The sequence below is a fragment of the Rhinatrema bivittatum genome, chromosome 4 (genome assembly GCF_901001135.1).
Source record: "Rhinatrema bivittatum chromosome 4, aRhiBiv1.1, whole genome shotgun sequence".
NCBI classification, from domain to species: Eukaryota; Metazoa; Chordata; class Amphibia; order Gymnophiona; family Rhinatrematidae; genus Rhinatrema; species Rhinatrema bivittatum.
The window spans coordinates 198,574,959-198,597,696 of NC_042618.1; the positions used below are offsets into that span (position 1 = coordinate 198,574,959).

General features: G+C 42.7%; 1 protein-coding gene across 2 annotated transcripts in view; it reads right to left on the reverse strand.

Annotated features, from left to right (window-relative positions):
- Nucleotides 1–21,666, reverse strand: part of TMEM115 (transmembrane protein 115) — a 35,976-nt gene extending 14,310 nt beyond the window's left edge. For both annotated transcript variants that reach the window (XR_003856396.1, XM_029599531.1), the window contains exon 1: nt 20,000–21,666. Coding sequence is in view for 1 of the 2 variants with exons in the window: in XM_029599531.1 (XP_029455391.1) it covers nt 20,000–20,853 (854 nt within the window). In the remaining variant the exon portion in view is untranslated. The remainder of the gene's footprint in view (nt 1–19,999) is intronic.
- Nucleotides 21,667–22,738: the final 1,072 nt, after the last annotated feature.

Here is a 22,738-nt window from a genome sequence, read left to right on the forward strand (position 1 = left end):
TTGAGGTTACGGGCTGAGTTGGGACTTTGGGTAGTTGAGAACGAACCTTAGTGACTCCAGCACCCGAATGATCAAGCGCAAGGACCTGATGGTCCCTGCCTGAGACATGCTCTTCACCAGTCAATCGTCCACATACAGGAAGACATGCACTCGCAGTCTGTGGAGGTGCGCCACTACCACGGCCAGGCAATTTGTGAAGACCCGTGAGGTGGATGTGAGCCCAACAGCAACATTCAGTACTGGAATCGCTGGTTTCCCGCCACAAATCAGAGATACTTCCTGTCACCTGGGAAGATCTCGATATGAGTGTACGTGTCCTTTAGGTCAAGGGAGCATAGCCAGCCCCCTTTTTGCAAAAGGGGGAATCAAGGTGCCCAGGGAACCATCTTCAACATTTCTCTTTTTAGAAACTTGTTCAGGGCCCTTAGGTCAAGGATGGGACGGAGTTCTGTTTTCTTCAGAATCAGGAAGTACCTGAAGTAGGATCCCCACCCACTTTGCCCTGGTGGTATGGGCTTGACCGCTCTGGCCTTTAAGAGGTGGGAGAGCTCAGCTTGGAGTACCTCCTGATGTGCTAGCAGCTCCCAATGAGGGCATGGAGGGCAATTTGGCAGGATACCCAATAGATGCATCCAGCGCCCACAAATAATTAATTTGCAAGGCAAAGGCACATATTCATATCTGAAATACCTACATAGTTAGCTCTGAAGATAACACCCATCAGGCACAGGCCTTTTTGGGATGGCAATGCACTCAATGGTCTAAGAACTCAAATTCCATAATAGAGGCAGCAAATCACTTCTTAAGTTGCTGAAACATTGCAGGTAGCTCAACTCCTTAAAAAATGTATAAATATTGTCGTCCTGTAACACATCATTTTATATACATTTGCAAAATAAGTGCAGTTAGTGTAGCTGGGTTCAAAAAAGGTTTGGATAAGTTCTTGGACGAGAAGTCCATTAACTGCTATTAATCAAGTTTACTTAGGGAATAGCCACTGCTATTACTGGCATCAGTAGTATGGGATCTTCTTGGTGTTTGGGTAATTGCCAGGTTCTTGTGGCCTGGTTTGGCCTCTGTTGGAAACAGGATGCTGGGCTTGATGGACCCTTGGTCTGACCCAGCATGACAATTTCTTATGTTCTTATGCCATCGTCAGCTCACAGCACGGAAAATAATCAATACGGCTGTAAGTTTTGTGACAGAGTGAGTAATAGATATTATCTCAGCCATAGGATTACGCTTCCTACAAAAATTCCTCAGATCAAACAATTTTATCATAGCATTTACCTCAGCAATCACAATCTCATGTAATGTTGGCCCAGATATAAGAACATAAGACATTGCCATGCTGGGTCAGACCAAGGGTCCATCAAGCCCAGCATCCTGTTTCCAACAGAGGCCAAACCAGGCCACAAGAACCTGGTAATTACCCAAACACTAAGAAGATCCCATGCTACTGATACAATTAATAGCAGTGGCTAGGCTATTCCCTAACTAAACTTGATTAATAGCTGTTAATGGACTTCTCCAAGAACTTATCCAAACCTTTTTTGAACACAACCACACTAACTGAACTAACCACATCCTCTGGCAACAAATTCCAGAGCTTTATTGTGCATGGAGTAAAAAAGAATTTTCTCCGATTAGTCTTAAATGTGCTACTTGCTAACTTCATGGAATACCCACTAGTCCTTCTATTATCCGAAAGTGTACTCGTTCAAGACCTCTCATGAGCTTAAAGACCTCTATCATATCCCCCCTCAGCCGTCTTCTCCAAGCTGAACAGCCCTAACCTCTTCAGCCTTTCCTCATAGGGGAGCTGTTCCATCCCCTTTATCATTTTGGTTGCCCTTCTCTGTACCTTCTCCATCGCAACTATATGTTTTTTGAGATGCGGCGACCAGAATTGTACATAGTATTCAAGGTGCGGTCTCACCATGGAGTGATATAGAGTCATTATGACATTTTCCGTTTTATTAACCATTCACTTCCTAATAATTCCTAACATTCTGTTTGCTTTTTTGACTGCTGCAGCACACTGAGCTGACGATTTTAAAGTATTATCCACTATGATGCCTAGATCTTTTTCCTGGGTGGTAGCTCCTAATATGGAACCTAACATCATGTAACTACAGTAAGGGTTATTTTTCCCTATGTGCAACACCTTGCACTTGTCCACATGAAATTTCATCTGCCATTTGGATGCCCAATCCTCCAGTCTTGCAAAGTCCTCCTGGTATGTATCACAATCCGCTTATGATTTAACTACTCTACCTTATTTTGCAGACAGGCGTTCTGGTCACCCCCAAGACCAGAAAACTGGTATCAAAAATAGTCAATATAGCAAAACATTTCAGACAGAAATCGGCTCGATGATCACTAGGTCCATACACATTAATTAATGTCAGTGTCTTACCATGTAAACATCCCTCTAATATTATGAAGCTTCCCTCTGAAGCCCGCAAAGGTTTTACAGAACCAATCATGAAAGAAATGCAGTCTAAAGCTATATATGGTTGCTGGTAAAAGGACCCAGAATGGGAGTACTAAAGTCAGACATGAGGAGGGAACATACTCATTTGTGCATTTATTTTGAACTATATAAAAATGAAAAGTTAAGGAGAATCTTGAATATAGAAACCACAGAAACTGATTGTTCAAGAGCAATATCCTACTAGTAGTCAAAGCTTTTATATCTGGCAGCTGGGATATATAACTGGGCAGGCTAGATAAGCTAACTGGTTTTTATCTACCTCATAGTGGCTTATTCTTGTTACTGGGGAAGAAGAAAGAATTACTAAGAGTCTAAAAGAGCAGGAAATTATCTGGATCGCTCTCCTATTGGTCAGAAAACGCATTCTAATGAAATGGATTACACAAGACCTGCCACACTGGACTAAGGATCCATTAAACCCAGTATCCTGTTTCCAGTAGTGGCCAATCCAGGTCACAAATACCTGGCAGGATCCCATGGTGCTCATGTCTAAAGATAAACTGTGGCTTCCCCAAGTCTATCTGGTTAATATTGGTTTATGGTCTTTTCCTCCAGGAACTTGTCCAAACCCAGCTACACTAACTGCTTTTACCAAATCCTCTGGGAATGAATTCCAGAACTTAATTATGAGTTGAGTGACAAAGTATTTTTCCTCGATTTGTTTTAAATGTGCTACTTAGTAACTTCATGGAGTGCTCCCTTGTCTTAGTAATTTTTGAAAGCATAAACTGATTTACATTTACCTGTTCCACACCAGTCATGATTTTATAGACCTCTATCATATTTCGCCTCAGCTGTCTCTTCTCCGAACTGAAGAGCCCTAACTTTTTTTCCTCATAGGGGAGCCATTTCATCCCCTTTTATCATTTTGGTTGCCCTTCTCTGTACCTTTTCTAATTCCATTATATCTATTTTGAGATGTGACAATCAGAATTGCACACAGTACTCCAGATATGATTGCACCCTGAAGCAATACAGAGGTACTATATTCTCCATTCCTTTCCTAATCATTTCCAACATTGTTTACTTTTTTGACTGCCACCATATCCTGAACAGAGGTTTTCAATGTATCGACCATGATGGTGCCTAGATCCTTTCCCTAGGTGATGACTCTTAATAAGGAACCTAACATCATGAAACTACATTTTGGATGATTTTTTCCTATCTACATCACTTTGCACTTGTTAACATTACATTTCATCTACCATTTGGATGTCCAGTATTGAATGAGCCTCTGGTAATTTCTCACTATCAGCTTATGAATTAACAACATGGAATAACTATATCTGCAAATCTCATCAACTCACTCATTGTTCCCTTTTTCAGATCATTTATATTAAACAAGCCGTTAAGCCCGTTAAAACGGGCGAGATTCCATCGGTCAGAGCCGCTCTGTTCTCCACAACATCTTACCCTTCCCACTTACATACTCATATCATCTTCCCCTTTCCTTCCATCCCCTCTCATCTTCCCTTTCCTTCCCCTCTCATCTCGTCCACAACCCCCTTCCCTCTCCCTCCTCCACTGCCTCTTTTTCTCGCTGTGCTCTCGCCAGACCTTGCAAAATTCTCACGTCTGTTGTGTTTTTGAGACTGACAACACTCCGTTCTCCCCCCCAGCACCGCGCGTCCCCGCTCTTTCTAGACGGCTCAGACACTCTCTCTCTCTCGTGCGTGCCTCACACTGCTCCATTTCCTCCCGCTGCTGCTCCGCTCCGACAGACGTGCTCTCGCGCCCATGCATGCACAGCATGTCAGTCTGAGCCGCGCTCTACTGCACATTTGCGGGCCATCAGTACAGATCCCTGGGCACTCCATTATTTACCTTCCTCCGTTTCCTATCTTTTAACCAGTTTGCAATCCACAATAGGACATTGCTTTCAGACCCATGATTATTTAATTTTCTCAGGAGTCTTTCATGAGGGACTTTGTCAAATGCCTTCTGCAAATCCAGATACTTTATATCCACTGGTTGAACATTACCCTTATGTTTATAACCCCCTTCAAAAAAAATGCAGCAGATTGGTAAGGCAAGACTTCCCCTAGGTAAATCCATGTTGACTGTATCAAACCATGTCTAACTATTTGTTCAGTAATTTTTCTTAAGAATAATTTCTATGATTTTTTCAGCAGTGGTATCAGGCTCACCGGTCTATAGTTTCCCAGATCACTTCAGAGCCTTTTTTATTTTATTTATTTATTTATTTTTTTAAGGCTGGCATTACATTGGCTATCCTCCAAGCTTCATTTTTAATGATAGATTACAAATTACTAGTAATAAGTCTTCAATTTCATTTTTTAGTTCTTTTTGAACTTGGGTATCTATCATCTGGTCCAAGTAGTTTGCTGTGCTTTAGCTTGTCAATTTGCCCTATTATATCTTCCAAGTTCACTATGATTTGTTTCAGTTGCTCTGAATCATATATAAAATACCATTTCTGGCATGGGTATCTTCCCAACATCCTCTTCAGTAAACAAAGCACTGAATTAATTTAGTCTTTCCATTATGGGCTTGGCTTACTTAAATGCTCCTTTTACCTCTTGATCATCCAACAGTCCAACAGACTTCCTCACAAGCTTCTTGCTTTGGATAAATTTGAAAAAGTTTTTATTACAAGTTTACGTATCTATGGCAAGCTTCAAGTTTTCTTTTTGTCTGCCTTGTCAATGTTTTGCATCTAACTTGACAATACTTATGCCTTTTCTTTTTTATTTGGATCTTCTTTCAATTTTTTGAAAGATATTTTTAGGTTATAACAGCCTCTTTCACCTCTTCATTTTATTATAGTCTCCCTTTTGAAAGTTAAATGCTAGTGTAGTACTTTTCCTTAACATCCTTATTCCAGTTATTAAGACTAATTTAAGAACATAAGAAGTTGCCATTCTGGGTCAGACCAAGAGTCCATCAAGCCCAGCATCCTGTTTCCAACAGAGGCCAAACCAGGCCACAAGCAACTAGCAAGTACCGAAACATTAAATAGATCCCATGCTACTATTGCCAATAACAGCAGTGGTTAAACCCTAAGTCAACTCGATTAAAAGCAGTTTATGGATTTCTCCTCCAGGAACTTATCCAAACCTACATTTGATCGCCTCACTCATCGTACTCTTCCAGATCATTTCTTAAATAGCACTGGTCCAAATACAAATCCATGAGGCATTCTGTTTAGCTTTTTCCACTGAGAAAACTGACCATTTAATCCTATTCTCTGTCTCCTGTCTTTTAATCTGTTTGCAGTCTGCCAAAAGAACATCGCCTCCTATCCTATGACATTTTAGTTTTCTTAAAAACCTCTCATGAGGAACTTTGTCAAATGCCTTCTGAAAATTCAAATACACCATGTCTACCAGTTCACCTTTATCCACGTTTATGAATCCCTTCAAATAAATTTAGCAGATTTGGGAGGCAATACTTCCTTTTATGATCACATTATGACCACTATTGCCAAGTGGCCACACTACCAATACCTCCTGCATCAAATCTTGCGTTCCACTAAGGATTAGGTCTAAAACAGCTCCCCCTCTCGTCAGCTCCTGGATCAGCTTTCTCCAAGAAGCAGGCATTTATTTCATCTAAAAAAATCTTTGCCTCCCTAACATGTCCTGATGTGACATTTACCCAGACAATATTGGGGTAACAAATCTCCATTATCATTATTGTGTTGCCTAATTTGTTAGCTTCTCTAATGTCTATCAGCACTTCATCATCCATTCGTTCTGGACAGGTGGACAGTAGTACACCCCCACTGCTATTCTCTTCCCCATCTCACATGGAATTTCTATCCATAAAGATTCTACAGTGCATTAAGTCTCCTGCAGGATCTTTATCCTGTTTGACTCTATGCCTTCCTTAATACAATGTGCTAGCCAACTTTCCCCAACATGATCCATTGCCATATAATTTGTACCCTGGTATCGCACTGTGCCACTTTGTTATCCTCCTCCCACCAGACCCCTGAGATGAAAATTATGTTTACCTCTTCATTCCATGCTATACATTCTAACTCCCCCATCTTACTTCTTAGACTTCTGACATTTGCACATAAACATTTAAAGGTAGTTTTTTTATCATAATCTACAACCTTGATAGCAGTTGCCAGGGATAATTTAGAATTTTTAACTCAGTCTGCTCTTTATTTAAAAGCATCTGGCCTACTTTTGCCTTTAGTAGGATTTCTCTGTTGGGATGCTCTAATCTTGCTGTTTTGTTATTATCCTTCAAAGATACTTCCTTCCAAACCATGCATTCCTGAGTGATTCAATCAACAACTAGAGCTATCATTATGGTGAGCCTTTTAGAAACTGATAAAATGGCAGCACCAGATTCAGAAGAGAAGGCAGTAAATTTTTTTTAGAAACTTGAGGCAAATATATTAAATGGCTTCCAGCAAAAAGGGCTCTCAAGTATGTTTATGCCATTTCTGCACTGCAGAATGTATGTGCAAAACCAACTGGTAAGGGCACAGAACTTTTATTCTCTGTCTTCTGAGGATACCCCCACTGTTATTCTCTTCCCCATCACATATGGAATTTCTCCCCATAAAGATTCCACAGTGCATTAAGTCTCCTGCAGGGATAGTGCTATGCTGAGGTACAAATTATATTGCAATAACAGAGGAGCATCTTGGTGGCGCTTTGTGTCCGGGATGGCATAGAGTCAACAGGATAAAGATCCTGCATGAGACGAAATATACAATCGAATCTTTATGGGTAGAAATTCCTTGTGTGTTGGGGAAGAGAATAGTGATAGGAGTACACTATGGTCCACCTGGCCAAAATGGTGAGACAGACAGTGAAATGCTAAGAGAAATTAGGGAAGCTAACCAAACTGATAGTGCAGTAATAATCGGAGATTTCAATTATTCCAATATTAACTGGGTAAGTGAAACATCAGAGCATGCTAGAGAGATAAATTTTCTGGATGGAATAAAAGCAGTTTTATGGAGCAATTGGTTCAGGAGATGACGAGAGAGGGAGCAATTTTAGATCTAATTCTCAGGGGAGCACAGGGTTTGGTGAGAGATATAACGGTGGTGGGGTCGCTTAGCAATAGTGATCATAATATGATCAAATTTGAATTAATGACTGGAAGGGGGACAGTATGTAAATCCATGGCTCTAGCACTAAACTTTCAAAAGGGAAACTGACAAAATGAGAAAAAGTTGGAAAAAAAATGAAAGGTGCAGCTATAAAGTTAAAAAGTGTGCAACAGGTGTGGAATTTGTTAAAAAAATACCATCCCAGAAACACAGACCAGATGTATTCCATGCATTAAGAAAGGTGGAAGGAAGGCAAAACGATTACTGCCATGGTAAAAGGAGAGCTGAAAGAGGCTATTTTAGCCAAAAGATCTTCATTCAAAAATTAGAAGAAGGATCCATCAGAAGAAAACAGGATAAAGCATAAGCATTGACAAGTTAAATGTAAGAAAATTTGAAAAGAAGTTGACCATAGAGACAAAAACTCACAATAAAAACTTTTTAAGTATGTCCGAAGCAGAAAGCTTGCAAGGGAGTCAGTTGGACCGTTAGATCATTGAGGGATTAAAGGGGAACTTAGAGAAAATAAGGCCATTGCAGAAAGATTAAACAATTTCTTTGCTTCAGTGTTTACTGAAGAGGATATTGAAGAGATACCCAGTCCAGAGAAGGTTTTCATGGGTGATGATTCAGATCAACTGAACCAAATCACGGTGAACCTGGAAGATGTGGTAGGCCTGATTGACAAACTGAAGTAAATTACCTGGACTGGTATACACCCCAGGGTTCTGAAAGAAATAAAAAATGAAATTTCAGCCCTATTACTAAAAATTTGTAACCTATCATTAAAATCATCCAATGTTCCTGAAGACGGCCAATGTAACCCCGATATTTAAAAAGGGATCCAAGAGTGATCCAGGAAACTATAGACCTGTGAGCCTGACTTCAGTGCTGGAAAAAATTGTGGAAACTGTTATAAAGAATAAAATCACAAAACATTTAGATAGATGTGGGTTGATGAGACACAACCAGCATGGATTTAACCAAGGGAAGTCTTGTCTCACAAATCGCCTAAATTTTATTTAAAGGGGTGAATAAACATTCGGACAAAGGTGAACTGGTAGATGTGGTGTATTTGGATTTTCAGAAAGAGTTCGACAACGTCCCTCATGAGAGGCTTCTAAGAAAACAAAAAAGTCATGGGATAGGAAACGATGTCATTTTGTGGATTGCAAGTTGGATAAGAGATAGGAAACAGAGAGTAGGATTAAATGGTCAGTTTTCACAGTGGAAAAAGGTAAACAGTGGAGTGCCTCAGGGATCTGTACTTGGACCGGTGCTTTTAATATATTTATAAATGATCTGAAAAAGGGTACAACGAGTGAGGTGATCAAATTTGTGGATGACACAAAATTACAGAGTAGTTAAATCTCAAGCGGTTTGTGATGAATTGCAGGAGAACCTTGCGAGACTGGAAGATCGGGCTTCCAAATGGCAGATGAAATTTAACGTGGACAAGTGCAAAGTGATGCATATAGGGAAAAATAACCCTTGCTCTAGTTACACAATGTTAGGTTCTATCTTAGGAGTTACCACCCAGGAAAGAGAGCTAGGTGTCATAGTGGATAATACATTGAAATAGTCGGCCCAGTGTGCTGTGGCGATCAAAAAAGCAAACAGAATGTTAGGAATTAAGAAGGGAATGGAAAATAAAACTGAGGATGTCATTATGCCTCTATATCGCTCCATGGTGAGACTGCACCTTGAATACTGTGTGCAGTTCTGGTCATCGCATCTCAAAAAGGATATAGCTACACTGAAGAAAGTGCAGAAAAGGGCAACCAAAATGATAAGGGGCATGGAACGGCTGCCTTATGAAGATAGGCTAAAGACGTTAGGACTGTTTAGTTTGGAGAAGAGACAACTGAGAGCGGATATGATAGAAGTCTACAAAATCATGAAAGGACTTGAACAAGTTAATACAAATCGGTAATTTACTCTCTCAGATAACAGAAGGACCAAGGGGCACTCCATGAAGCTTTCAAGCAGCTCATTTAAAACAAATCAAAAGAAAATTATGTTTTTACTCAGCGCATAGTTAAGCTCTGGAATTCATTGCCAGAGGATGTGGTTACAGCAGTTAGTGTAACTGGGTTTAAAAAAGGTTTGGATAAGGTTATTGTCACCATGTTCTATGTACAACGCTCTAACGTTTTGTTTTTACTGTAAACCAACGAGATATCCCTGGATGAACGCCGGTATATAAAAACCAATAAATAAATAATAAATAAATAAATAAATCCATAAACTGCTATGAAGGTAATTAATAAGCAATAGTAGCTTGTGATCTAATGTTTGGGTACTTGGTACTTGTAACCTGGATTGGCCACTGTTGGAAACAGGATACTGGGCTTGATGGACCCTTGGTCTGACCCAGTATGGCATGTCTTATGTTATGATAAGCTGTAGTGGAGAGGGAGTGGAGTGGAGAGGGAGGGACTTAGAGAACATGGAAAAGGAGAAATTACTACTTACCTGATAATTTCCTTTTCTTTAATGAGAATAGGTGGATCCACGACAGTGGGTTATGCACCTCTACCAGCAGATGGAGGCAAAGCAAAACTGATGTCACGGTATATATATCCCTGCACCGACATCAGCCCACTCGTATTCTCTGCAAAAGCCAACTGTGGACAAACTAACAAAAACTTGATTATTAACAGACAACCAATTGAGCACTCAGCTAAAACAAAACCACTGAGCTCAGACAAGGAGTGTAACAATGCTAGTCTAGGGCCTGGATTGACACTTACCAGTAATCCCTGTAACACACAGCCACATAAGAGGACAATAGCACAAACATCCAGCAGCCGAGGGCGGGAAGGTGGATCTACCTATCCTCATTAAAGAAAATTATCAGGTAAGAAGTAATTTCTCATTTCTTAGCATTCAGACAAGTTAATCCACATCAATGGGATGTACCCAAGCTACTTCTGAAAAGGGTGGGAGGCTGCCTGCTCTCCAATCAACACTGCATGTGCAAAGGCCAAGTCCTCCCGGGCTTGCACATCCATGTGGTAATACCTGGAAAAAGTGTGTAAAGAGGATCATGTTGCTGCTTGGCAATCTCCAATAGGTTAGGACTGTTCAGCTTGGAGAAGAGACGGCTGAGGGGAGATATGATAGAGGTCTTTAATATGAGAGGTCTTGAACAAGTAGATGTGAATCGGTTATTTACACTTTCGAATAATAGAAGGACTAGGGGGCATTCCATGAAGTTAGCAAGTAGCACATTTAAGACTAATTGGAGAAAATTCTTTTTCACTCAATGGACAATTAAGCTCTGGAATTTGTTGCCAGAGGATTTGGTTAGTGCAGTTAGTGTAGTTGGGTTCATAAAAGGTTTGGATAAGTTCTTGGAGAAGTCCATTAACTGCTATTAATCAAGTTTACTTAGGGAATAGCCACTGCTATTAATTGCATCAGTAGCATGGGATATTCTTAGTGTTTGAATAATTGCCAGGTTCTTGTGGCCTGGTTTGGCCTCTGTTGGAAACAGGATGCTGGGCTTGATGGACCCTTGGTCTGACCCAGCATGGCAATTTCTTATGTTCTTACGTTCCACCCATGACACTGCCTGAGCCCTAGTGGAATGAGCCCTAACCTGACAAGGCTACAGCTGCTCAGCATCCACATACGCGGTCGTGACTACCTCCTTAATCCAGCGGGCTATTGTAGTCCGCGATGCCGACTCACCCTGTTTACTCTCAACATGGAGTATAAACAGCCAGTCCGTCTTTCTGAGAAGTTCAGAAACCTCCAAATACCTTAAGATATGCTTCGACATCCAAGGACCGTAACAGGTGATATTCATCCATCGCTCTCTTCCTGTCCAGAGTCGGCATGGAAATCAATTGATTCAAGTGCAAATCCAAGACCACCTTTGGGAAAAAAGACTGAACAGTAGGCAACTGTATCACCCCTAGAGTCACTTGCAGAAAAGGTTTCCGGTTAAGACTAGGCCTGCAGTTCGGAGAGTCTACATGCAGAACAAATTGCCACAAGAAACACCTTTTTCAAGATAACCTCAAGGAAAGGCTACACAGCGGTTGAAAGGTGGGACGCGCCAGAAAATCCAAAACCAGATTAAGACTCCACAAGGGCACCACCAACTGCAGGGGAGGACAAAGATGCTTCACCTCTTAAGAAAAGCGCCATATCTGGATGAGCCGACAAGGGTCCACCATTCACCTGACCCCTGAAACAGGTAAGAGCCTGACCCTTCAATGAATTAAGGGCCAACCCTTTTGTCAATCCATCCTGCAAAAATTCCAAAATGAGCTGGATCTTAAGTGAATGAGGGAGAACCCCTCGATTCTCACACCGAGCTTCAGTCGCCAAACCCGCACATTGACTAAGGAAGTGGAGAACTTTCTCGCTCGTAGCAAGGTGGTAATCACTGCAGTGGAATATCCAAGCTTCAGCATCCGAGCCCTCTCAAGGGCCATACCATAAGACAAAATAGAGTCGGATCTTCATGAAGAACAGGTCCTGCCATAGCAGACCCCTGTGAACCGGTAATCGGAGAGGAGGGTCCACCAGGAACCTTCGCAAACCTGCATACCATGGCCTCCTGGATCAATCTGGAGCCACCAGAAGCACCATCCCTATGTGACTCTCAATCCTTCAAATCATTCTGCCCAACATGGGCCACATGGGAAAGGCATATATAGAGCTTGCCCTCCTGCCACTCCTGCACGAGGTTATCAATGACCATTGACTTCTGAACTCTCCTGAGATTAAAGAAGCAAGGAATCTTCACATTGCGTGATGTCGCCAGCAGGTCTAGAAACAGGAGGCCCCAGCGGTCCACTATGAGCTGGAACACCTCGTTTGACAACTCCCATTCTCCTGGGTCCAGATTGCTGAGAAAGTCAGCACTTATATTAAGTTTTCCTGCAACGTGGGAGGCTGTGATCTCCTGGAAATGCATTTCCGCCCATTCCATGAGTTGGGCTATTTCCTGTGACACTTGCTGGCTTTTGGTTCCTCCCTGGCAATTGATATAAACCACTGTTGTTGCATCGTCTGACATTATCCGAACCGCTCGACCCTGCAATCAGTCAACGAATCGTAAGCATGCCAACCATACAGCCTAGGCTTCCAGCCGATTGATGCTCCAGAGAGACTCTTCTGTACTCCAGCACGCTTGTGCTGCCGACTCCTGACAGTGTGCCCCCAACCCTGGAGATTCGCATCCATCATGAGCACTAGCCAGTTCAGTGATCGTAGGGAAACCCTCTCTCTTAAGATGGTTTGCTTGCAACCACCAATGCAGCTAAATGCTGAACTTCACCGGCAGGTAAAGCCGTATTGAATAATCTTAAGACTGTGGACTCCAATGAGCCCAGCAGAGTGCGTTGAAAAGGGCACATATGCGTCCTTGCCCACGGAACCACTGCTAGGGTAGCTGCCATCAACCCAAGCACCTGTAGATAAGACCATGCTGTTGGGCGTATTGTTTGTCAATAGTCGCACCCGTGCCATCAGCTTCTGAATGTGACCAGCAGGAACACCCTGCCTTGCTTAATGTCGAACTGAATACCTAGATACTCCAGTGTTTGGGATGGCTGTAGATTGCTCTTGGCCAAGTTCCACCCAACCTAGTTCCTGAAGCAAGGAGGTCACCTTGCGTGAGACCCAAAGACTCTCTTCCAGACTCTTGGTCCTAATCAGCCAATTGTCTAAGTACGGGTGAACCTGAACGCCATCCTCTTTCAACACTGCTGCAGCCACCTTCATAACCTTGGAAAAGGTTCTGGGCACGGCCAACCCAAAAAGGCAGCACTCAAACCTAATGTCGCTCCAAAACAGCAAAACGCAGAAATCGATGCTCCAGGTGGATGGGAATATGAAGGTATGCTTCTGACAAATCCAGAGATGTCAAACTCCCCTGACTGTACTGCCATTATCACTGGGCATAAGGTTTCCATGCGAAATAATCACCCACAAATGACGGTTGACTCCCTTGAGATCTAGGATGGGGCGAAAGGAGCCCTCCTTCTTGGGCACAACATAATTAATGGTATAGCGGCCTGTATTTTCTTGAGACCTGGGCAATGGAATTGCAGCCCACAGGCTGAGGAGCCTTGAAAATGTACACTCCACTGCTTGTCTCTTCCTCGGAGAGTTGAACAGAGACACCATGAAGATGTCCCGAGGGACACTTAGAAACTCCAGAGCGTAACCATCTCTTATCACCTCCGGAACCCACTGGTCTAATGTGATCGTGACCCACCTCTAATAAAAAAAAAAAAGAGAGGGGCGACCCACTATCTCCTGTTCCCGGGGGTGGGTCGGCACACCTTCATTGAGAGGCTTGGGAGGCACTACTACCCAAGCCTGCGTCTTTCTGGACCACCTGGGATGAAAGGACTGAAACCAAGGCAAAGGCAGAGTCCTCTGGGAAGCTGCTCCTCTATAGGGTCGAAAGCGTCTGAAACCCCTAGCACATGGTTTAATGGAACACAGTCAACATGGATTTACCCAAGGGAAGTCTTGCCTAACAAATCTCCTTCATGTTTTTGAAGGGGTTAATAAACATGTGGATAAAGGTGAATCGGTAGATGTAGTGTATCAGTAGATGTAATGCAGTGTACGTATGTAGTGTATGTATGTAGGGTAGATGTAGTATAGTGTATCATAATGTAGTGAATCGGTAGATGTAGTGTATACCTTTGAACTTACATCATCTCTAGAAATTGAATCTATCCTTAAGAAAATGAAACCCTCCTCGCACCCCTCAGACCACATCCCTACTAAACATCTCCTCACCATCCCAAGCATTATCTCCAAACCACTAGCAGAAATCATAAACTGCTCCCTAACACAAGGATCAGTACCTGACCCCCTGAAACTCGCCACTCTGAAACCACTTCTTAAGAAACCAAACCTGGACCCAGTAGACCCAGCGAACTTCCGCCCGATAGCTAACCTTCCCTTCATTGCCAAACTAATGGAGAAACTGGTTAATTCACAACTCTCTGACTATCTAGATAATCAGAGGATTCTCTACCTGGCCCAGTACAGATTCCGGAAATCCTTAAGCACAGAATCACTCCTTATCTCACTCACAGACAATATCCTCATGGGTCTAGACAAAGGTCAAACATTCCTATTGGCTCTTCTGGATATTTCAGCGGCGTTTGACACGGTAAATCATTCCACTCTCATAAGCCGCCTTTCAGATATTGGCATCTCGGGTACAGTCCTTAACTGGTTCAAGTCTTTCCTGAACAACAGAAATTACCAGGTCAAAATAAACAATAAAGAATCCCAGCCCTACAGCTCTTCACATGGCGTACCCCAAGGATCATCTCTCTCCCCCACCCTCTTTAATATATATCTGCTACCCCTCTGCCAGCTCCTCGCTAATCTGAAACTAACACACTTCATTTACGCCGATGACGTTCAGATTTTGATACCCATAACTGAATCCATCCCTAATACCCTCAAATTCTGGAACAGCTGCCTACACTCCATTAACCTGCTCTTCTCCAGCCTCAACTTAGTCTTAAATACCAATAAAACTGAACTCCTCATCTCCCCCAATGATCATAACTTCCACCTCAACAACCTCACCACAGCCTCAGCCTTCACAACCCACGTGAGAGATCTTGGCACTATACTAGACCACGACTGAACTTCAAGAAATTCATTAACAATACCACAAGGGAATGCTTCTATAAATTACAAGTCTTGAAAAGGATAAAACCTCTACTGCACTTTCACGATTTCCGCACAGTTCTACAAGCCACCCTATTCTCAAAAACATACTACTGCAACTCACTTCTCCTTGGCCTCCCTTCAACTTCAACCAAACCTTTGCAGATGCTCCAGAACATAGCTGCAAGGATACTAACCAATTCCAGTCGAAGAGAACATATCACACCCATTCTCAAGAATTTACATTGGCTTCCCATCAATTACAGAATCCTTTATAAGTCCCTGACCATCATCCACAAGACCATCCACAATCAGTCCTCACTCCAGCTAAAATTCCCACTCCTCCTACACTCCTCCATGAGACCCACCAGAGAAGCCTATAAAGGTACCCTTCAAGTCCCCCCCCACCAAGTCCACGCTGCACCCCTCCATCATGAAATGCGCCTTCTCCACCGCCGGTCCTTCTCATTGGAACACTCTTCCCACAGAACTACGTCAGGAACAATGCCTGCCAACATTCAGGAAGAACTTAAAAACTTGGCTCTTCAAACAAGCCTTTCCTTAAGCCGAGGCGACATTAAAACAGACTTTTGATTCTGTCATCGATTCAGTAACATACCGTCACCAAATTATTTATATGTCACTATTACAATTTATATTCACTGTAACTTAAGCTCTGATTAGTCTGTTTATATGCCGCTATTACATTCCAACTTTCAAATTTAATGGAATTTAACTTCAAATTCCATCACTCTAGATTTACTTAAGTTATTTCTCGTTCACTCCACCTGTTACTGTAACCTATCCATCCTGTTTACCTTGATTATCTTGTTTTACTCTTCTCGTTATTTGTAATTTTCCCTGGTTAAGTTACATGTAAACCGGCTTGATAAGACTGTGGTCTTGAACGTCAGTATATTAAAAAAGTATAAATAAATAAATATTTGGATTTTCAGAAGGCGTTTGACAAAGTCCCTCATGAGAGGCATCTAAGAAATCTAGAGTCATGGGATAGGAGGCAATGTCCTTTCGTGGATTACAAACTGGTTAAAAGACAGGAAACAGAGAGTAGGATTAAATGGTCAATTTTCTCAGTGGGTAAAGGTAAACAGTGGAGTGCCTATGTTCTTGGACTGGTGCTTTTCAAAATATATATATATATATATATATATATATATATATATATATATATATATATATATGAATGAATGATCTGGAAAGGAATATGATGAGTGAGGTTATCAAATTTGCGGACGATACAAAATTATTCAGAGTAGTTAAATCACAAGTGGATTGTGATACATTACAGGAGGACCATGCAAGAGAAAGATTGGGCATCCAAATGGCAGATGAAATTTAATGTGGACAATTGTAAGGTGTTGCATATAGGGAAAAATAACCCTTGCTGTAATTACACAATATTAGGTTCCATATTAGGAACTACCACCCAGGAAAAAGGTCTAGGCATCATAGTGAATAAAATGGAAAATGTCATAATGCCTCTGTACTGCTCCATGGTGAGACCGCACCTTGAATACTGTGTACAACTATGGTCACCGCATCTCAAAAAAGATATAGTTGCGATGGAGTAGGTACAGAGATGAGCAACCAAAATGGTGAAGGTGAAGGAACAGCTCCCCCATGAGGAAAGGCTGAAGAGGTTAGGGCTGCTCAGCTTGGAGAAGAGACATGATAGAGGTCTTTAATATCATGAGAGGTCTTGAACGAGTAGATGTGAATCGTTATTTACACTTTCGGATAATAGGAGGACTAGGGGCATTCCATGAAGTTAGCAAGTAGCATATTTAAGACTAATCGGAGAAAATGTCTTTTCACTCAACACAAATTAAGCTCTGTAATTTGTTGCCAGAGGATGTGGTTAGTGCAGTTAGTGTAGCTGGGTTCAAAAAGGGTTTGGATAAGCTCTTGGAGGAGAAGTCCATTAACTGCTATTAATCAAGTTTACTTAGGGAATAGCCACTGCTGTTAATTGCATCAGTAGCATGGGATCTTCTTGGTGTTTGGGTAATTGCCAGGTTCTTGTGGCCTGGTTTGGCTTCTGTTGGAAACAGGATGCTGAGCTTGATGGCCCCTTGGTCTGACCCAGCATGGCAATTTCTTATGTTCTTACGAGTAACAAGAAGCAGATTGACTTTTTGGGATCTGCCACGTACTTATGACCCGGACTGGCCACTGTCACAGACAAGACGCTGGGCTCGATGGGACCTTGGTCTGACCAAGCATGGCATTTTTTATGCCTATAGTAAGGTGGCTTGGGGTAACTTGCACAGAACAGCACTTACTACCTTTAACAGAAGACTTGGGGGTAACTTGCATGGACAGGCAGTTACTACCCTGAAAATAAACTTGTTGAGCAGACTAGATGGACCATTTTAGTTTTTATCTGCCGTCATTTACTATTATTTTTAGTTATGTTTTACTTTTGGGACCTCCGACTTAATATTGCCATGATATTAAGTCAGAGGGTGTACAGAAAAGCAGTTTTTACTGCTTTTCTGTACACTTTCCCAGTGCCGGCAGAAATTAATGCCTACCTTTGTGTAGGCGCTAATTTCTGAAAGTAAAATATGTAGCTTGGCTGCACATTTTACTTACTGAATCACTCAGGAATAACTAATAGGGCCATCAACATGCATTTGCATGTTGCAGCCGCTATTAGTTTCGGGGAGGTTGGCCACGCGTTAACACTGCGCTCTGTCGTACTGAATCAGCCTGTATGTTACTAAGTCATCTCAAAACTGAATTGTAGGATTACTCGCTGTTTACAATAAAGTAAACTTGAAAATAACCAGGATGTAAAGCTAATCTCATTACAATCCACTGCATAATTTATTTTCAAGGAGATTGTGTCCTCAGACATGGTTTACTGGAAGAGTTAATCCGGCCATCGCTCTCAAAATATCAAAAAAAACCCTAAATTTTATAGGAAAATCTAGTAATGAGAAGGCCCTGAGCTATAACAGTATTTGCTAACATCCTTTGCAGGTCTGAGCAATCTAAATAGCTATACTGCTCACTTCTAAAGGAGGAATAACTCAAATTTAAATATGTCTTTCTTTAAACAACATTTCTGATGTTTTATAATGGGATGTGAACTTTTCTGAACTGAACTAGTGTTTTCCAACCAGTACGCCATGGCACACTGGTGTGACATCAGACCTGATCAGGTGTGCCATGGAAGAGTTACTGCTGCCTGATGCTCCAATCTAGACCTTCATCTGAATTCTGTCCTCAGCACCTCTCAGCAACAAAAAACAAGGCGTGATGGCTCTTAAACATGCAGGACCTTCTTTCTGAAAAGATGTGGTACCCAAGCATACCTCTCCTTCCTAGATACAGCATGAATCCAAGAGTGTAGGAATTAACAGGCAGCAGGGATACCTGTGCCTCGCTTTGAGCAGCAAAAACCTTACACACAGCAGCTCCTTTTCTTCCCCCATTTAAGCCACCTCCTTTCAGTCTTTCCAGCCTCTCTGTCTTATTCCTAGGCTGTCTGGGAGAGCATGCACCTAGCACTGGATGTAAAGCAAGAAGTGCTGGGAGAAGATGCAGAGACAATCATATCTAGCAGCCGAGGTAACTATGCTATTCAGCTGCCCGCACCACACTGATTTTTCCCTTCTCCTAAACTTGTAAATAAAGGGATGGACGGATGGATTTGTAAGTCCTATGCCCTTCCCCCCACTTTGTTTTAAAATTTGGAAGAAAGACTGATGGGTTTTTCAGTGATTCTCTAGATCTTCTTGTGCCATATGTGTTTTCTCTGTGATTAATCCTCTTGCTCCATGAATGCTGGTATGCCAAACATTTTTGTTAATATAGGTGTGCCTTGGGTTTGAAAAGGTTGGGAAAAATTGAAGCTGTATTTTAAAGAAGTAAAACCGTTTACACACAAACAATATGATGCTATCAAACGTCTATATTTTCTTAGAACACTATTATAAAGCAACAAACTGCCATATATAATCAATAATGGAAAAATAAATCAACTTTCCACCAGTGACTTAATTAAAAGTAAAATATCATATACCCACATTTTACCCTATTTCCAGGCCATATTCCCTCCAAGGTACTTTAGGTCTCCTTTGCTGGCTGAGGACCAGACAGGAAGACAAGATGTGACAACACTGAAAATGAAGCACTGCCCTAGAATGAGTAATCTGCTTAGTCACAGAGGTTGTATTTCAAACTTTAATATTTAAAAAGGTGCTTTTCCCAAAGCTATTACAGCACAGCTGTCACTTAAACCTGAAGTCATTTCATGAAGCTCACCATTCTTCATTTCACATGCACATAAATATATAAGTATATATACATCCAAGGAGAGCAAGCCATTTCTCTACATCACCCCCTTCTTCTCAGTTGCACATACATATCAACTCAATGCTCAGTAATATGGTAATACACAAATAAACCAAGAGAAAGAATAATGAAGAGGCAAGGAAAAACACATAAAGAGGGTCTTGCAGAGCCCCTCTGGGATATCATTGACTGATGAGGGAAGAACCAATGAAAATCAGAAAAACCTGCTGGAAAGTCAGATTTTGCTGCTTTTCACAGCCATAGAGCTTTGACATCAGCTATTGGCTCAAAGTCCCTCAGATGAAAAGGAGAGTATCAGGTTTTAGGAACAGAGAGTATCAGGTATGTCATGCTTTCATCACAATCTACTGTCAAAACTAAAGAATCAGGAATGTTCAGCCCATCATACTGATGGGCTAAACATTCCTAGACATTTGGCAAGCTCAGAGGTGCACTTGAATGGGGCTTGTGGGTACCTTCTCCTCTCGGCATCCTGGGGATCGGTTCCTGGCAGACTGATAGTGATGGAGGAAGGTGCACCAACATCGTAACGCTTCACTGTTTTCCTACAGATCTTCACTTTCACCAGAATTTGATGCACTAGACTGGCCACCAGTCCAACCACAGGCTGCAGGATCTCTGGAAAGAATGTGGCAAAAGCAAAGTGGTCTGACATATCTCCACGACCCCGGCTGTGCCTCTGATAGAAGCGGAGATACACCCAGCTGGAGAGGACCCCAAAACCGTATGACGCCAACATATTGCTCTCAATCAGGGTAGTAAACCTCAGAACAGTCAGTATAAGCAATAGGAGCATGGGGACTACTTTCATGCGAATCTGGGGAACTTTCAAGACTATGCTGTCACCCATGGTCTGTTTGAGGGCAACCAAGACTCCGCCAAAAAAACCCAGCACACCATGGATATGAATCATAAACAAATAAACCAGGTTGAATGTTGCCACATAGGTGAGTAAGTATGAAAAGGCCCCCAAGACTCCAACTGAAACGTTCACAACTGTAAAGAAAATCAGCAGTTCCAGGGCTCCCCATAATGGCTCCAGGAGCCTTCCAGCTACTACCACTGTAGCCAAGCTCAAACTAGCATCCCAGATGTGGTTTTCCACTACCCCATGCGTGGCTAGTGTCCAGATCCAAACGTTTGGAGGGAAGAGGTAGCCAGGGGTTACCCCAAGTACAATTACTGTGTCTACCCCAAAGGAGAGCAGATATAAAAATATGACAGTGGCACATATTGTCTTTACCACCACGCTAGTGCTGGCGAGTGCGGCCAAAAAGTGCTGCCGGGCAACAGGAAGATAACGATTCATTTTGTAGGGGTGGTTTGTTTATTTTTTTTTTAAGCAATGAAAATGCCACCACAAAACCAGCTTTGGGTGAGCCTGCCCTGCTCCCGAGGCAGGTACTACAAGGGCGGGATCTCCAACATATCGGTCCTGTCCCTGGCGAGAACTGAGCCTCCGCCCGTCTCCTGTCCTCGAACCAATACGAAACTTTCCACCTTTTGTTCGCTTTCTGCAGGCAGCGCCAGTATTTGCCAGCACGGCCCCTCGCCCCGGCACAGCTTCAGCAGGGCGGCATCACGACTCGCTGGGCCAGGCCTCCGCCCTCTCCATTCCCGCTGCAGGCTTCCCCGAGGATTTCATGAATTAATCCAGGTCAAGAGGAAGAGGGGGGGCGGCAGAGCAGGCCGGCACGAACCCCGCTCCACCCTCCACGCTGCTTCTCTTTATCCCGAAGCACCCACTTTCTCTCCCGGGGTGTCTCTTGCGCTCTCTCGCCGCCTTCCCCCCCCCGGTCACACCATGCTAAGTCCGCAGGCCTCACTCGCCAAGCCTTGGTCTTTCCCAGTCTCCGTGCCGGCGCGTCTCCTTCCCCACCAGGGGGCGGCGCTCAGGAGAGAACGGAGACAGCAGAGTTCCTCTTTCCTCGAAGCTCGGACAACCTTCTCTCGGGGAGCGCCACAGGCAGCTCCGGAAGCTGCTTTCCAGCACCTCCTTCCTGCTTCCCGCATACAAACACCCGTCGTGCGCCTGCGCACCGCACGGAACGCTGGGAGGAGTAGTTCTTGGCGACGTCTTCCTCTGTCGGAACCCAGGCCAAGCGACTTCAGGAACTAAACGTCCCCTAATGAAACCAACGTCCGCCCCTCTGGAAAAAGGTGGCGGAAGTTGGAGGTTTTGTGCTTTCGGTTTTCTTGTCAGGCTGGCTGGCCAGTAGTGGGCACTGAAAACTCCCTCCTTCTTCTGAACTCGGTTAAACCTTTTTCTCTCTCTCAGTAGGACCTATGTAATAAGTTTCACTGAGCCTATCACAGCCCAAATGAAGTACAGAAGCAATATCACTTCTCCTTTCCTGTTGTTTACTTAAGCATCCTTCTGCCTTTTCCTTCATCTTTTTGGTCATCTGAAGATATGATCGTATCCAGATCCCACTGCTGTTTTGTGCAGAAACTAGAAGAACTTCACCCCTCTATACTGAATTGCTCCCTTTCATTTTTGCATCCTGAATGCATAAACCTGCATTTTTAGCATTAAATCTTAACGGCCAGCCTCTAGATTATTCCTCAAACTTCTCTAGATTCCTCCTCATGCTTTCCACCCCTTGCAGTATAACCATCCTGTTGCAAGTTTTGGTATCATCCACAAAAAGGCAAACCTTTCTTGATAGCCCTTTCAGAATATTGCTCACAAAAATGTTAAATCCTAAGCCTGCAGAACAATGAAATGCAGACAGCAATCTAACAGGAAATTACTGTTATGAACAGCTGGAGAACTGCTGGCTTAACAGTAGCTCTGTATAAGTACAAAGAAGTGCTGCCCCTTTCATTGGACCTGGTCCTTCTTAAGAACATCAGAATATACAAAGGGGATAAAACCAGGATTGGCTCAGCCAATCTGGAAACAAACAGAGCCAAGTTGAACTCCTAATTAGGAAAGAAATGATAGACCATATTTTCCAAGCTATTTTATCATCTTTGAAGGTAAAAAAATGAAATGACAGTATTTTACAGAATAATCCTGAAAGTAAATGGTGGCAAATGATGTAGGGGTTAGGGTGGATTTCTGACAGTATCTGATGGAAAATTTATGTTGGGAATGAGGGGAGAGGAGAGAAGAGAAGAAGAGGGAAGAGAAGGGAAGAAGGTAAAATGCCAGAGAAAAAGCAAAAAGAGGTCAAACTAGAAGGAATCAG